Genomic DNA, 16,890 nt, shown 5'->3' on the forward strand with positions numbered 1-16,890 from the left:
AGAAACACAAGGACTTGAAGACCTTTGGATGAGGAAGGGCTTGAGAAACCATCTGCCTCAGTTTCCTCTGCCAGGTCCTCACCATTGGATGGTACTGACGTGTGACAGTTGGGAAGCTAAAGGAATTCTTCTGTAGTGTATTTAGACCAGCATGCCAGTGAATGGCATCAGAACCAAGCTGTACCTGCGTAGTTTGCACAGGCAAGAGAGGAAGTCATTGCTGCTCTTGTGGCTCTCCCTGCTGCAATCTGCTCTGACCCCAAGTTACGCTGGTTTGCTAATGTGAAGAGCTGTAAGGCAGGGGTTAGACTACTTTGTTTATGCACTTTTTTTTCACCCTGCTGGCATTCAGGAATCTATCCCATGGAATAAATGATTGATTTGGCCATGTTAGAAGATGTAATTCTTCCCGCAGACTCAGTGCTAGCGGTGCTAGCAAAAGCACGGAACACCCCTTTCCGCAACAGATACGCAACAGCCACTGCCACTCTAGATCAGGCTCTGTGATCCCAAACTGCCTACTCATCGCTGTGCAAGGCTGTGCATGTGCCCCCTCATAGTCACTGGGACAAGTTCTTAGCTGGTCTTAGAAAGCCCTGCAGATCCCAGAAAGCCATACAGAGTTTTTTTAGTATTATTAAAAAAAGAAAAAGTGCCACAACTTCAACAGGTCCCACAAACATGCAGCTCCTGGTTGGGCTGGGATGAGTGTGTTAGACTATCATTAGCCAACACGAATACCCCAAATATATATTGCCTTGAGTGACACATGGACTGGACTTTCTTCTGAACATTATTACTTAGCAGATACAATTTTCATGCAAAGTGACTTGACTTCTTCCTGGTGGGAATGATAGGATGTTAAACAGTTATTTATTTAGTTATCAGTATCTGAATTTTGGAAAGATATAGCTCCAGGTAGAGGAAGAAATATCTTAGAGCTTATAGAAAAACTTGAAGTTAGCCAGTTTTAAACAACTCTCTCAAGTATTTCCTGTAATATTTGCAGTGTGTGTAGTGGACGTAATAGTACTACCGCAGGACTCCAAAGAGAAATATCCCATCTTTCCACAGGCCATCATGCAATTGCTTGAAAATAAGCAGATGGAGGTATTATTTTCTATTTCCCAGTGAAATGTTGATGAAATTATTTACAGTCTTCCCACAGTTCCAGTTATTTTCCTGTGTGTCCTCACAGGCTCTCTCCACGTGTAAGGCATTTTATTCCTGTATCTCCACACAGAGAGAAGAGCTTATCAACACAAGCTGGCACAGCCCCATTGTCTTTAGTTATCTGCAGTGACTTAGGTTGCAGTAGCTGAGGATGCATGCAGGTCCCACACTAGATGCAACTTTGCACCGCCCAACTGCCTGCCCTTGGCAGTCAACTAAAGAGTGCCCATTAATTTGAATGCTATTTCAGACTCTAACAAACCTACTACCTTGGTCCTATTCAGGGCAACATCGCATGGACTTCAATGTGAATTCACTTCCTGAATAAGGAACAAATAATATCTGCCCCATTAAAGCTGCAGTTAGAGCAGCTCTGAGAGAAGTATACAAAAAACATGAACAGCACAGAGATATTAGGGCTGTATGATGTGACAAAGCTATAAGATGCAGTATAAAGTCTCCTTAGGCATGAATCAGGTCTACAACTTGAGCAACCCAAGTCTTTCTCCAGACCAGCCTCTTCACACAAGAAGCAACAAAAGGTTGCTTTTAAAGGTATCCTTGGAAAACCATGAGAGGGAGTCAATAGATAAAAAAATGTGTTTTGCCTTTCATTGCTGCTGTTCCATCTATTTTCATATTTCTTTTAGAACTCAGTTAGCTGTTGCTAGAAAAATAACAACAACAATAGTATGCTGTCCTTTACTACCTTCAACCTCGTCTCGTGCCTGCTGGTTAAGGCCAGAGGATCCAAAATCAGGTGTGGAATTGATCAAAGTGCAAACTTCATATCTTAACAGATTCAGGTCTAGGCAGCAGAGCTGGTTCTGGCCCAGGTATCCACCACAGAAGTGCTGCATTAATAGATCAGCCAGTAGTTACACCCTGAAAATCCAAAATCTCTTTCTGCATAACATCCCAAATTGGAAGAATAAAGAACTTGACTCTTCCAAAAGAGCATCTGCTTCTTAGAGCTTGGCGTGAAACAGAACCCATATGAGTTTTGCACTAGAAGAAGAGTAAGGACAATCATTTCAGTAGAGAGGAAAAGAAGACATCCTTTCTGTGACATGAAAATTCATTTTATTACTTCTTACAGTTAATGTATAGGGAGTAGCTACCCTATCATAACAAGTAAGAATAAATATAGAGAAACATTTCTCTGTATGTGAGATCTGCAGATCGCTATGCTCAGTCTTTTTGTTAGGCTACATTTCTTGCTAATATTCTTCCACCTCAATAGTCATTTGCCAGTTTGGCCAGCAAATGAAAAAAATCAGCTATACACAAAAATCAGCTATACACTCAGCACCTTTAAAAGTCACCCGCTTAGCCAAAGATATTTGCATTACAAAACGGAGTGTTGTGAGTGTTCTAACATTATGCCTCTAATGCTGTAACAAGCACTTGCATATTATTATCAGCTGAAGAATAATTCAAGATTATAGAAAAGCTTTCAGATCTTGCAGAATCGCATCTTTGGAGATGAACTTATAAAAAAACCTCCATGATTTACAGAGATGAAAGAGAAACCTGGTGATTTCAGCTCATTTTTGCATTGTGAGACCTTGGCTGCACTGAATTCCCTAAATATTTTTTATTGACTTTAGAAGGGACAGGGTCTCTTTTGTTGATATTTTGTATTTCTTAAAATTAAAACCCCTGACTCCCTGTGCTGGGATGAAAACCCCTGGAATCCAGGGTAGGTGGTAAAAGCAGACTGCTCATTATTTCCCAGTGAGTCTCAGTCCCAGCTTCCATTCCCAAGCACTCTCCAGTACAGTGGCAGGTGGGACCCTGACCCAGAAATCCTTATTCATGCCCACTTTGGACTAGCTACCTTTTTTTCCTCCAAAAACTAAAAATATGTCTAGATATAAGTGCATTTGCTTTCTCATTTTTTTCTGGAACTAGGTTTTATTATTTTTGAGAGCAGAAAGAAGATCAAGAATTGTCTGAACTTCAAAGAAAAATCTGACATTTCCTTTAAAGAACTTCCATATCCTAACAATCCATGGAGACAGTGCTTTTACAGATGTGGTTTTGGGTCAACACGTTCTCACTCTTCATCTCACTCTTCATCTTCCTGTGCATATAAAAGCTCACTGCTTGACAGTCAGCTCAGTACCTATAAATGGCTATTTGTTATTTATGGTGATTATTAAGTGTCCATGTTTTCAGATCTATTATGTATGCAGTGATGTAAGGCTTCTATTTTAAAGATAATATTTATTTATCATACCGGAAGTGGCCAATGTCTGGAAAGGTTATATCGGTAAAGTAAACATGAAGCACTACTGAACAAAGTATAACCTAAATGGTCTGTTTGCATTCAGTATTGAATTTTTAATCTCATTTCCCCATTTTGTTACAAACAGTAAGGGGAAAACCGATACAGAATCCATAGGAAAAAAATCCAGAGCACTGTACACTGCATATGAGAAAAAAGGTCTTCCTCATATCCTTCTGCTTTGTTATTGACAACAGTTTGTTCCCTGCCAATAATGGTAAGAGCAACAGTGTCGGGGGATGCAACGAGCCTACGGAATTCCTGACAGTTCGAGAACAGTGCGACCTTGAGCAGCTTGTAGTGTATCCTTGAGAGTCTGGAAAGATCCGAGAAGACCAGTACAAAAACAAGATAGTGATAAGAAGAACCGTCCTAACGAACTCACCAATCATGAGTTGTTAGTTACTAACCAAACCAATCATATACTAACACATACTCAAAAGAAGGGTATAAAAAGGTGTGTTAGAACAATAAAGTAGCCATTTTGCATGATCTATTACTTGTCGTGTCCGTCTCTACCGCGACAAATGGTGACCCCGATGCGTCTGAGTGAACAGATCATTTAAAGGCAATAAATCCAGCACTAGCAAGAAGTGTACCGGCGGCGACGAGCGCTGCGAAAGAGTATACGGGCAGCGAGACAAGCTGCGGAGACGGAGCCCGGTGAAGCTGAGAGCAGTGGAATCTGCCTGGTCCGGACCTGAGCCTAGACACCTAATAAGGTGAGCCACCGGGGACAAAACTGTTAGAATGGGGCAGCAATTAACACAAGAAAAGGAGACGATTTTGTCTACCTGGAAAGCCCTATTAAAAAGAAAAGGGGTTAAAACCCCAGAACAAAGCTTGAAAAGGATTTTAATATGGTGTAAGATGCAAGGCTTTCAAGCCACAACAGTTACTGCATTCAGTGTGGGTGTGTGGCAAGCAGTGGGATGGAAAATGTTTGGTGAAATCTCTAAAGGACAGAAAGAGCTGTGTATGTTGGCGATCGTATGGTGTCTATTACGCGAGACCCTGAAGGAATGGACAGCAGAATGTGATGCGAAAGATCAGCAAAAGAAAGCTGAGGACTCTGACAATGTTAGCAATGAAAAAGTTTCTGCTCAAGTAACAGCTGCAGCCAATGCTGCAATCTCAGCAGTTGCGGGCAGAAAACCCCTCATGGGCAAAATCAGATCATACCCTTATTCACCTCCTCCTCCTCCTATGCCATTAATTACTCTACCGGGCGATGAGGGGCCCTCCTCACCTACTGGTGCGGCGGCAGAAGGGGTGACTCCATCAGCCCCCGCCGAGGAGAATGATGTGGCGATTAACACCGAGCCGGACAGTGTGGGCCGTACTGAAATTGAGGGCCGAAAGGACGGTGAGAGTCAAACTGAGTGTGAGGGCCGAACGGAAAGTGAGAGCCGAAATGAAACTGAGGCAGAAAAATCTCTAACTGACACTATGCGATCTCTGCAGCTCACAGATAAAACCATACCGAAGGAACCCCTGCTGGGGGCTCTCCCTCCATCCACAATAACTGTGGTCCTGAGATCCCCTGATCAGTTCTGGGAGGGAGTTAGAAAATATGCTGCCGACTCTGGCAACTGGGATCTAGTAGAACGCCTCAGCCCGTGCTCTCTAACACCGGCGTTTCTAAAGCCTCTAGATAAAGCAGCAGAGGCTCCTGTTACATTTCCTGTTTTCAGAGCTGCTCCAGGCACAAACCGGCACGATGAGCACAATCCAATCGGCTGGAGAGTAGTGCAGGATTTGCAGAATAGAGTACAAAAATACAGAATCAATTCTCCTGAGGTGATGCAACTTATTCGTGTAATCAGCACAGATCTGCTGTGTCCTTATGACGTTATGCATCTAGCACTCGTGCTGTTTCAGCCCATACAATTGCACGTATTTCAATCTACTTGGAGGCAGATGGCACGCACAGCAGCACAGCAAAATTTGCGACTGCTACAGGGTGACCTGAGATTAGGCCTTGGAGAGGATGCTTTGCTTGGTGAAGGGCAGTATGGTAGCCCTCAGCTGCAGGCTACATGGCCTCCGATGGCTCTCGAACAAGCACAAAATATAGGCCTTATGGCAATGAAGCGAACCATGGACATGGCAGCTCCGAAGCAAAAATATGCCACTATCTGCCAAGGCCCCACAGAACCCTTTTTACAATTTGTAGAAAAAATATCTGCCGCCCTGGAAAAACAGGTAGAAGATGAGGTCTTAAGGCAAATTCTATGCAAACAGTTGGCAAGAGATAATGCTGATGAGGACTGTCAAAAGATCATACAGGCTTTACCAGGAGATCCTTCTGTCCCTGACATGGTCGCTGCATGTTCTAAAGCTGGGACACTGGAACACACGGTGACCACCATAGCCAATGCTATGAGAAATTCTGGAAAGTGCTGTGGGTGTGGCAGTGAAGGGCATATCAATGTAACTTCTCCACACAAAACATCACCAGGTCACATTTGTGCGATGGTTTCGACCCCCTGCCCACCAGTGACAATCCCTAAAGGTACTCGTATTGCTCAATTTGTTCCTTTTTCGAGTTCTATTTCAAGAGCAGGACAGCAACTGCGATGCGATGGAGGCTTCGGCTCTACGGGACCCCCTCAGTTCTGCTGGTCTCAGACTGTCTCGTCATCCCGACCATGTATGACGTGCACGCTGTCGAATCACGGAAGATCGCCGACTACAGTAAGGCTTGCAGGGCTCCTGGACACCGGAGCCAATGTGACTATTACTGCCGATTGTCTGTGGCTGTCCACCTGGCCCACAGAGGAGGCTGGTATGGGAGTAGTGGGGCTGGGAGGCTCTGCGCAAGCAAAGACGGCAGACACACCAGTTCTGATTACCGATCCTGAGGGCCAACAAGCAGTTATTAAACCATATGTGACGGCAGCTCCCCGCAATTTATGGGGGAGGGATTGCTTGTCGCAGTGGGGGGTGAGAATTACCATGGATTTTTAACGGGGGCCACTGTGCTGCAGGGTGTTAGACAACCCATGCTTGTTTTAACCTGGTTAACAAATAACCCTGTGTGGGTGGATCAGTGGCCCCTACCAATTGAAGAATTAAAGGCCCTGCAAGAATTGGTAGCAGAACAACTAGCTGCCAGACACATTGAACCATCTCACAGCCCATGGAATACTCCAGTGTTTGTGATAATACAGAAATCAGGTAAATGGTGATTTTTGCATGACCTGCGGTAAGTCAATGCTGTCATGGCCATGATGGGGGCTCTGCAACCAGGCATGCCTTCACCTGCCATGATCCCTCAAGATTGGGAAATCATTGTCATGAACCTTAAGGATTGTTTTTTTACAATTCCATTAGCTTCTCAAGATGAAAAAAAATTTGCATTTTCTGTGCCTTCTATCAATCATGCGGAACAAGCAAAAAGATATCAATGGAGAGTTCTGCCGCAGGGCATGAAAAATTCACCAACCATTTGTCAATGGTTTGTTGCACAAGCTCTGTCACCTGTAAGGGAAAAATTCCCCACTAGTTATTGTTATTACTATATGGATGACATTCTGTTAGCATCAGACAACAAGGAGCAGTTGAATGACATGAAAAATTTGGCCACAAATTCGCTACGACAATATGGGTTGGTTATTGCCCCTGGAAAAGTGCAAGAAATAGCACCCTGGAAATATTTGGGAATGGCAATTACAAACATGCAGGTTGTGCCCCAACCTGTGAAACTTAATCTTGCGGTTAAGACACTCAATGATGTACAGAAATTAATGGGATCCTTGGACTGGATCAGGCCCTATCTTGGACTGACCAATTCGCAGTTACAACCTCTATTGGACTTATTAAAACATTCCAATGATCCAACAGAACCCAGAATATTGAATACGGAAGCGTTAAATGTAATTCACATGGTGGAACAATGTATATACTAGAAATTTGTTTCTCGAATTGATCTGTCTTGATTGGTACAATTCTTTGTGCTAATTGCCAAAACTGTGCCATTTGGTGCTTTGGTGCAGTGGAATTCTGAGTGGGATGACCCATTACGTAATTTAGAATGGATGTTTTTGTCATTCCAGCCATGAAATACTGCTCCTGGCTTGTTTGAACTTATTGCTGATGTAATCATAAAAGCCAGAAAACGCTGTGTAGAACTAATAGGACGTGATCCAGCTACGATTGTTTTACCTGTTCAAAATTGGTACTTTGAATGGTGTCTGGCAAACAATTATGAGCTGCAAGCAGCTATGGCGGGTTTTCAAGGACAGATTTCGTATCATCTACCGTCGTGCCCGCTCCTGAAATTTGCTCAAGAAATACCATTTGGTCAGAAAAACTTAAGCCAGTTGGAACCTGTGAAAGGCCCTACTGTCTTCACAGATGGTTCTGGAATACCGGGTAAAGTAGCAGTAGTATGGTATGAAAACAACAACTGGAACGGCAAAGTAGTACATCAAAATGGTTCTCCACAAGTGGTAGAGCTGCGTGCAATGGCTGTTGCTTTTTCTATTTTTTCTACTCCTGTAAATATTGTAACTGACTCAGCATATGTAGCTAATTTAGTTTCTCGACTAGACAAAGTGGCTTTGACCATGTCAGACAATCAATTATTATTTGATGTGCTTTTAGAACTCTGGAAAAGTATTCAACTACGAACAGAACCTTATTTTATCATGGATATCTGGAGTCATACCACTTCACCAGGTTTTTATACGGAAGGTAATGCCAGAATAAAAAAAAAACAAAAAAACAAAAAGGGGGAATGGTTGGGGAACTACCATAGGCATGCTTAGATAAAGCAGTTTATGTTCTTAACTTTCTCCGTTAATAGGACAATTCTTCCCTACCTCCTCTTTCTCAACACTTCTCTCTTTTCAACACAGAATTTACAAAAGGGTATCAAAGTACATGTTAAAGATTTAGTTACTGGTCAGTGGAATTGACCATGTGAGCTATTAACCTGGGGGCGAGGTTATGCTTGTGTTTCCACAGATACAGGCCCACAATGGACTCCCGCTCGATTTGTGTGACTGTCATCATCTGGAACATCCCAGAAGGTGCGGCAATATAAATACCACCTCAACCAAAAAACTAAGTGTAGGTCACCTTGGCCAATATAACAGGTCAAGATTCTCTCTGTATTGCAACCGCACCACAAAGCCCATGAACCAATAGACAGGATGGCTATGACTCGTGCAGCGCGCCTGGCCAGCGAGCGCATGCGTCATAGGTTGCAACTGAGGCGGATTTTGGCACCCGCTGGCCACGTGTGTTGAAATCCGTTCCTCTGCAAATGTATAAATACCGGGATTTTCCGAAGAGCATCGGGCTGGTGTACAGCAAGGCCATCGTTGCCTCCGTGGGGACGCCCACGCAAAGCTGGCACCTACCGATTGCTGGGCTGAGTTCGCAGAGCAAGACAGCACAAGAATGTACAGATGGTTCATCTACCTCACAGTCCTCAGATGGACGTAGTCATGGATACCGCCGCAAACCAAAGAAAACATCTGGATGACCCTGGCTGATGTGACCGGACAAGATTGCTTATACCTTAGTACAGTAACACCAAGCAATCCTTTTTTTGCAGGTTTAATAGGGAGTTACACTGACATCAACAGAGTTTAAGAACTTATTGATGGAGACCCCTGTGCAGCAGGTCATGGACTCAATGGATGGGAATGCCTGGTTTCCACGAATCGGGCATTCACCCTCATTGCCACCCCAGGAATCACAAATTCTGGGGTCCCTGAATACAGACTGGTGTAGTATTATCTGATTTACTGCTAGACTTTGATAGTGTCAGACATGCTACACTACAAAATAGAGCTACAATTGATTTCTTGCTTTTAGCACAAGGACATGGTTGTGATGAGTTTGAAGGGATGTGTTGTATGAATTTATCCGATCACTCAGAATCCATTTTCAGTAGTATTCAACAATTAAAGAAGGGAGTCAGTAAGCTGACAGAAAGCGATGAATTAGATTGGCTGACGAAGATGTTCGAGGGTTGGGGATTGTCTGGATGGTTGATATCTCTGCTCAAGACTGTGGGGGTAGTGATCTTGGTTGTGATAACTATGCTCCTGATGTTACCCTGTCTTTTCAGCCTTCTGCAAAGGGCCCTGCAGAGGGCAGCCGGGACAATATCTTTAGCACAAATACAAAAAGGGGGAATTGTCGGGGGATGCAACGAGCCTACGGAATTCCTGACAGTTCGAGAACAGTGCGACCTTGAGCAGCTTGTAGTGTATCCTTGAGAGTCTGGAAAGATCCGAGAAGACCAGTACAAAAACAAGATAGTGATAAGAAGAACCGTCCTAACGAACTCACCAATCATGAGTTGTTAGTTACTAACCAAACCAATCATATACTAACACATACTCAAAAGAAGGGTATAAAAAGGTGTGTTAGAACAATAAAGTAGCCATTTTGCATGATCTATTACTTGTCGTGTCCGTCTCTACCGCGACACAACAGGGCTTGCTTTGAGTACTTTTTTTCCTGTTTGTAGCCTAGCAAGTTTATTAGGGGTGAAAGAAAAAGATGGGAAGGGGGACAGGAAGGAAAGGAGGCCTTTATGGTGTGTAGGTTGCACATTATATAACAAATATTTAACACCCTGGTACCCCATAAAGTCTGCGTTCCCAGGCAGCTCCGCTCTCTTGGGATGCGGCCAACAGATAAGGGAAAGTAGTCCACATTCAAGTCTGTTCTTATTACAGCCCTGAAGGTCAGAGTAAATGAGAATTGGAAAAGCCAGGCAAAGGGTAGAGAAAAAGGTAACAAGAGGTTAGCTGACCTAGAAAGGCATGGGAAATCAAACTTAATTTCCGAGTCCTCTGTTGACTTAGTGAAAGCTATCTGAAAGAGTCCTATTTTCTCAGAAGGCATATGAAAAGAGAGCTACAAGCCGTGCTGACCATATCAGGCAGTTAGAAGATTAAAATGCTCACGTGATTAATGTCAGGAGAAAACACTGTGTGCGTCTAGTCTAGCATCGTTCATAAGACTGGCCTGAGAACTTAATCCAGTGATTTCTACATCAGGCCCAACAGCTTTTGTGTTATCCATGATAAGACTTCTAGAAGACCATCTGATCTGGTTTAAACATCCATTTGACGGAGAATCTGTCAACTTTCTTGTGCAATTCCTCCCTTGCAAGAATATCCTCATTTCAGTAAATGTCCATCTGCTCCTTCCCTTTTTGACAAAATGTGTACATTTAGCTATGTGATTACTAGGTCTCATTATTTGTGATTCTTTGAATCCACTCCAGGTTTCTAAAGCCTTTCCAGATGATCCTAGAGGGACCCAAGTCTGTGTGTACAGCTATAGAAACATTTTTGTCTTCTGCTTTGCCACTGGTTTTATCCCTAAATCTTATTGTGTTTAGGGCAGCTGCTGTGACAGTAGTCTTAAAAAAAAGAAAAGTCTTTAGTTGTATTATTGAGGTTAAAATCAATGGAAAGCCATAATTTTTGTGTGGTTTCTGTAATGACACAAGGAAGATAAAAGTGGCAGCTTGCAATAGTGAAGGTAGGGTAAAAACCTGAAATGAAGATCTACCAAAATCTCTGTACAAAGCAAACTTACCTGATTTCATGCACCTCAGTTGACACAACCCTCTTAGCCTCATTTTTCCAATGAGAGTCCAGCAGCCAGACCCACAAACATTTTTATAAACAGTGAAAGCAGCACAAAGTAAAGAACAAGGCAAATCAGAACTGACTACTGTTGATTTTGTGATAAAGGCTCCATGGAGACCAGCTGTTAATTACCTTTCCAGAGGAGAGACTTGTTTAGCTTGGAGCCAGGGTTGGGTTTTTTTCCCTCTTTCCTCTCAGGTACAATAGACTGCACTGCTAGGATTAGCATAGGATTTAAACTATAAATGTGCATTGGGACAGAGTTGTGATTATTCATCCATTTTATTATGGTACTGCTAAAGACCAGGCAAGAATGAGGCAATACACAAAATAGACACTCCCTGTCCCAGCCACTTTGCCGGTGAGCAACCTTTCCAGCAGAATTTAGCATCACTTGCTTTCCTTTCTAGTCAAAGTTATGCCAAAGCAGCACGCATCTGTCCATCTTGTTTTCCTTTCTGCTGCTGCATTTACATACATTAATGACTTAACCCTGCCAGATACAGAGTTCTCTTGATGCCCACTGCCTTCAGTGTGGGCGCAGAGGGAGGACACAGTGCTGTGTCACTGTGCTTAGCTTCTTTCCGAGTAAAACCACTGAGCTCTGGCTGTACGATCTGAGCTGTGCATGGTGGAAGACTAGCAAGTAGGGGCAAATGAGGCTTGAAAACCATCTGTTTGCTCGCCAGAGCCTGACATGGGCTGATTCAGTCCATGCAATGGCTGCAGTGTATGCTGGCCTGCCCGGGTGATGCGAGCTGTTACTTATGGCAATAACAGGTGCAAAGCTTCCTGACAGAAGTGTTGTTTTTAAATCCCTGAGTCCCTTTAATAACCCAGAAAGGTGGCAGGCTGAGCTTTCCAAAGCCATAGACCTGCTTTGTACATGCAACCTGGGCAATTACAGATGCAAAACAAAGTGTGTAAGCGAAGTCGCGCTGTTCCTCGCTTCTCAGAATTACTGGGGATAGTGCACAGAAAGCAGGGGCATACAGAACAGGACGATGACATCATTAAACTTTGCAAACACACATGTTTTTCCCTGAAAACCTTTCTGTTGTTGCTAAGACTGATGCAGTTTTGCTGGAAGTCCTGGTGAAGAGATCTTCCAGTTTTTTGAGCCACCTTGAGAAAGGAGATGAAAGAACAGGGACTTTGATGGCCACAGAGCACAAAGAAGATGAGCACTTAAATGACTAAATTTGTACAAAATCTGCCTATACAGGACTTAGGTGGTGCCTGGAAAGACAGCCCATAGCTGCTTTCCCATTACCAGTACTCACACCATCACTGTCTGTGGCATAAGGAAAAAACCTATAGCAGATGCAGCTCTATACAACCAGACAGAAATAGACCATATAGGAAAATGCATGAATCCCTTTAAGTTACAAGCTGTAAGCACAAATGGAAATATGGTTTTGACCCAAAGGGAAGACTATGTGCAGTAAATCTTGGGAGTCTTCAAACACTGCAACTGCTCAAAGTAGACAGACTCTTCGGTTAGTTGCTCTCCTCCTGCCTAGCATGCGTTTCTTTATTTTCTTTGGGCTTGTATAGCAGCACAACTAGTGCAAATTAAGTGAACAGTGTAAACTAGAAACAATCAGCACTATGATCTTGGTTCACACTTGAGTTTGCACATAAAACAGTCTCTCTACCTTAACAAGCTGCCACTCACAAGGAAGCCAGCGCAATCACAAATTAACAATCTCTGCTTGGTTTTGATTCCAGATCTATGGTGCCTTGAGATATATTACATCTAAAAATACTCTGTGTTAAGATCCCCCACATGCTTCAAGTACGGTGTTCTAGAAACTATCTATAATATTTCACACGTTAAAGAACAGCAGTGACCTTGGTGAAGAACAGTTTGCTCATTTGTATTTATACGGGCTCCCAGCCTAGCAAAGCAGCCAAGGTGACTTTGGAGGAAAACTCTGCTGGAGTACAGCTGGTGCAATCTGGGCCCACAACTTTCTGTGCATGTCAAAAGTCATTTGCATATTCATTATCTTTTGATGAGCACTGTGTGGTCAAGGGAAATGTACTTTCCCCTTTGGTGTGTATCTCAATTTGCTCAGCCTTCTGTAAATCTCCTGTGCTCTGTATCAGTGTGGGTAAAATTTGGTCCATTTACTGTATGGATTAGGTCCTTTCCCCCAGATTACTGTGTTTCTAACTGTAAACAAAATATTTGGGGAGACAGAGAGCCTGCTGGGAAGTTTGCTGGGGGCAAATACATAATTGTTAACTGTTTAATTAGGACCAGTCCATAGGACTTTTCTAGGAGATAGAAGGAGTCGCTTGCTCACCGGGGTGGAGTGGCAGAGGTACCAACCAGGGTTAGAAATAAATCCAAGAAATTCTGGCATGAGAATCTGTCCTCAGCTGAGGTTAAAATCCTGCAGCTCTTCTGTCCTCAGGAAGATGTGTATTGTAGGAAGGTGAGACGTGAAGCAGTTTGTGATCCACTCCTAAAAATGAGGCAGAAGCTTCAGAATGAAGAGACGGGACTCACCAGATGAGCAAACCACTGCAAGTGAATTTGGTGCTGGAGAGGTCATGTTACTGCAAGCTGGATGTGCTTGGTCCAACTGCTTTCCTGTAGTAACTCAAGGAGCAGCCTGGCTTGTAGCTCTGTAGGAAGCATCCTGCTGCTCTCTCTCAAGGCTACTGTTACAGGACAGCAATGCCACTTAGTGGCTTCATGAAAGCTGTTTTCTCATGAAAAAAAATGCTTGTGTTAGAGAGCAAGGGACTTCACTGAATAGCAGCTCACTGCTGAATCCTGAGCATACGGTTACATTATGGTAAAAGAAAAACCTCAACATGCTGCAGAATAAGAAGAATCAGTGACCACTCAAATTTTCGTTCTTCACCTTTTCCAGCCCTTACATAAGGCATAATGTTCAGCGGGACATGCCCCATCCCTGTATGAGTGCCCACAGCAGACAGCCCAAAGCCCACGTGCCCTGGGAGGCTGATGGGCGAGACAAGGCTTTGGACACTAAAGCCTACCTTGCCTTAAGAAGGAGCTCCAGCGTAACAGTGGAATTAGAACAATTAACCACAATTAAGCAAGAAAAGCATTCTCAGGAGACAACCAGAGGCTGTCTGGCTCTCACCATCTGCCGAGCATGTTCATTCCCAGATTTGTCAAGGTGCTGTGCCATCTAGAGGAATTCAATATGCATTTTTCCGTGCCTCTCCAAAGAGCTCCTGGCTCTGCTGGTGCTGGCTGGCAAAGCTTGTGCAGGGTCGCTGCCGAAGGACCCAAGCAGCGAGCCCTGCTCCTGGGCCAAAAGCACTTCTGGCAGCCCCTGTGTCTCGTGGCCCTGCTTCAACACAGCAACAAGGCACAGTACCAAGTGTATTTGCACAAGTTATACTAAATGCCTTTAAAATGCGCTGCCTTAACAGTTTGAATATGCCTGTCATGGTTTCTTTACTGCTATAGTTTACATCCAGGTCCAATTTATGGAAGTAAGGGCACATCTCTACCAAAATACCAGGCTGCTGCTGACAGAGATACCCGTTACTAGATGAAACAAGGGCTTAGTCTCTTTTTTGCCTTGCCACGTACAGCATCAAAAAGGGAACCACTGTAATTTCCAGCTACCAGTGACTACAGGCAGAGAGGGGCTTCGTGGCTTTCAGTGTGAGGCAACTACAGAGCAGACTAATGCTAACTAACATGAAATGGAAGCTGTAGCCTACAAACCGAGGCACTGGGTATATGGTGGGTGGATGTTGCTATTGACTGAAAAGGGTTATTTAATCTTTAAAAAAGTTAAGTTGCTGCAAAATCTTGCCTTCATTCCTTTCCTGCTCAACAACACCTCAGGCTTCATCTGCACCCTGAGCTGGCCAGCTCAGATGGACATCCTCATCTCTGTCCTGCCTGGTCTGCCTGTCCTGGCACATGTCTCCCTCCTCTGACTGACAGCCATCCAAAGTTGATGGCCTGCCTGTGGCTTTCCTTTGCGTTGCCAGAGTAACCCTGTGCTCTCAGCCCTCCACAACTCCTTTAAGCATCCTAATGCCTATGCGATCCTGACCAGCAGAGAGATGAACCATAAATAAATAGAAAAAATGAAGTCCATCCTATTTTCCCTAGGAAAAATGCAGTAATTCCCCAGGTTCTTACCAGTTTGAAATCATCAGATCACACTTCTATAGCCTACTTCCTTTTTGACTTGTCTCCAGTTTTGATGCCCTCTGCTGCTGATTTTCTCCCCACCGACCTGCGGGGCACTGCTGTGTGGCTCCCAGAAAAAGGGTTGGTCTTTTCTGGCAGGAGGTGGCTGTTACCAAGTGACTATCAGAGTTCAATATTTGTTATCAGAGCCATCACCTCGCACTGTTTGGAGTCTAGGTACAAAAAAAAGAGTGCAATTTAAGTGTTATTGCTACAAGAAGTAGCAATCCATTAACATCATTTCATTCTGTGCTTTTAAATTAGCATGTGTTCTGGAGGCCACTTGGTAAGCTTTACTCTGCTTTCTGAGAAGTCATCAAAGGATACCAGCTGCAAGATTGATCTGATGGTGAGCTAGGGACAGCTGGTGCAGATAAAATAAGAAAGAATTTAAAGCTTCACCTGTCACTTGAAATGTTCTTTACTGGAAGTTTAAGTGGGCTTTACTGGAAGTTTTAAACCTTCTTGACTCCTGGTGTTGAAAATATTTGCTCTGTTCTTAGAGGCTGAAATGCTGAAAATGGAAGCACCAAAGGAACATAGCAAAATTGTTCTCACACTTGGCTTTTCAGCTGGTTTAGGTGGTGACCTTCAGACACGGTGCCTCCAAAAGTTAAATATCAAGGGGAATATTATTAAGCAGGTTTAGATTTCACAAGAAAAACTAACAATAGCAGCTTGAAGGCATTACTTGTCTCGTCTCCTGTGGTGCAATAGTTTAGAAACTGCAGCTCTGCCATAGCTATAGGAGGAGCCCAAATAAGCAGAGTCCTTTCTTTCCTGACATGAACTCCTGAAATGTCAATAGAGTTGCACTGATCTGCCCCAACTAAGGATCACCATGACATTTTTATTTAACAAATGGCAAGCATTCCTGTTATAGAAACAAATACATGGGTTGTACCTGAATTGAAAGGTTCAGGTGAATTTTGTCAATATTCACCTCCACCTATTAAACTAAAAATAAAATACTGGAGTGAAAGATGTTAGCAAAACCCTTCAGAGGTTATATCTTATTTCATATTTATGGAAGAAAGAAACAGCTTTACCTTTGCTCCATTGTTGGTTATCTGGAGCTTTTAGTCTACATGTCATTGCATTGATGAGAGGCAGCTGCACAGACTGCTCTTTTCTGATGCTTCACTATTTGGTTAGCAAGTTCACAGCAAATCTGGAGAGCTCTTCCATGTCACACTTTCAAAGAGGAAGATGATCTTTCAGATCCAGAATGAATTTACTTTCTCCTGGTTATCCAGCAGGTGAGGTCAGGGTCTCCCAGGCTTGCACTTGTGGAGGCAGACAGCCCCACTGTGCCCAAATGCTCTAGACACTGGGCTGAGATCTGTTTCTGAGTCACTAACTTGCTGAATAACTCTTAGAGAAGTCACTTTCCTTCTGTCTTTTTATCCATGTCCTGAGCATGTAGGGGCATACAGCACACAGGGGGGAAATGAGATTTCACTGCATTTTCTTTCCTTCTGGGACTTCCACAATGTACTCAGAATGATTGATTTTTTTTATTTTTTTTTTTTCCAATGAACAGCACAAAACCTTGTCCTCTCAACCTGCCCAGTTCCTCATCTCAACCTTCACAGAGGAACAGA

General features: G+C 43.5%; 1 protein-coding gene across 4 annotated transcripts in view; it reads left to right on the plus strand.

Moving 5' to 3' along the window:
* The first annotated feature begins 3,697 nt into the window (after positions 1–3,697).
* LOC142032208 (uncharacterized) overlaps positions 3,698–16,890 on the plus strand; it is a 185,060-nt gene continuing 171,867 nt past the window's right edge. The window contains exons 1-4 of one of the 4 annotated variants that reach the window (XM_075030577.1): positions 3,698–6,160; positions 8,072–8,161; positions 8,435–8,499; positions 9,549–9,918. In XM_075030577.1, coding sequence (XP_074886678.1) covers positions 4,214–6,160; positions 8,072–8,161; positions 8,435–8,499; positions 9,549–9,699 — 2,253 coding nt within the window. In that variant the 5' untranslated portion in view covers positions 3,698–4,213 and the 3' untranslated portion in view covers positions 9,700–9,918. Of the gene's footprint in view, positions 6,161–8,071; positions 8,162–8,434; positions 8,500–9,548; positions 9,919–16,890 lie in introns of those variants that run through there. The other 3 variants (XM_075030586.1, XM_075030596.1, XM_075030605.1) reach the window with 3 other exon arrangements.

Source organism: Buteo buteo, chromosome 1, assembly GCF_964188355.1.
Source record: "Buteo buteo chromosome 1, bButBut1.hap1.1, whole genome shotgun sequence".
NCBI classification, from domain to species: Eukaryota; Metazoa; Chordata; class Aves; order Accipitriformes; family Accipitridae; genus Buteo; species Buteo buteo.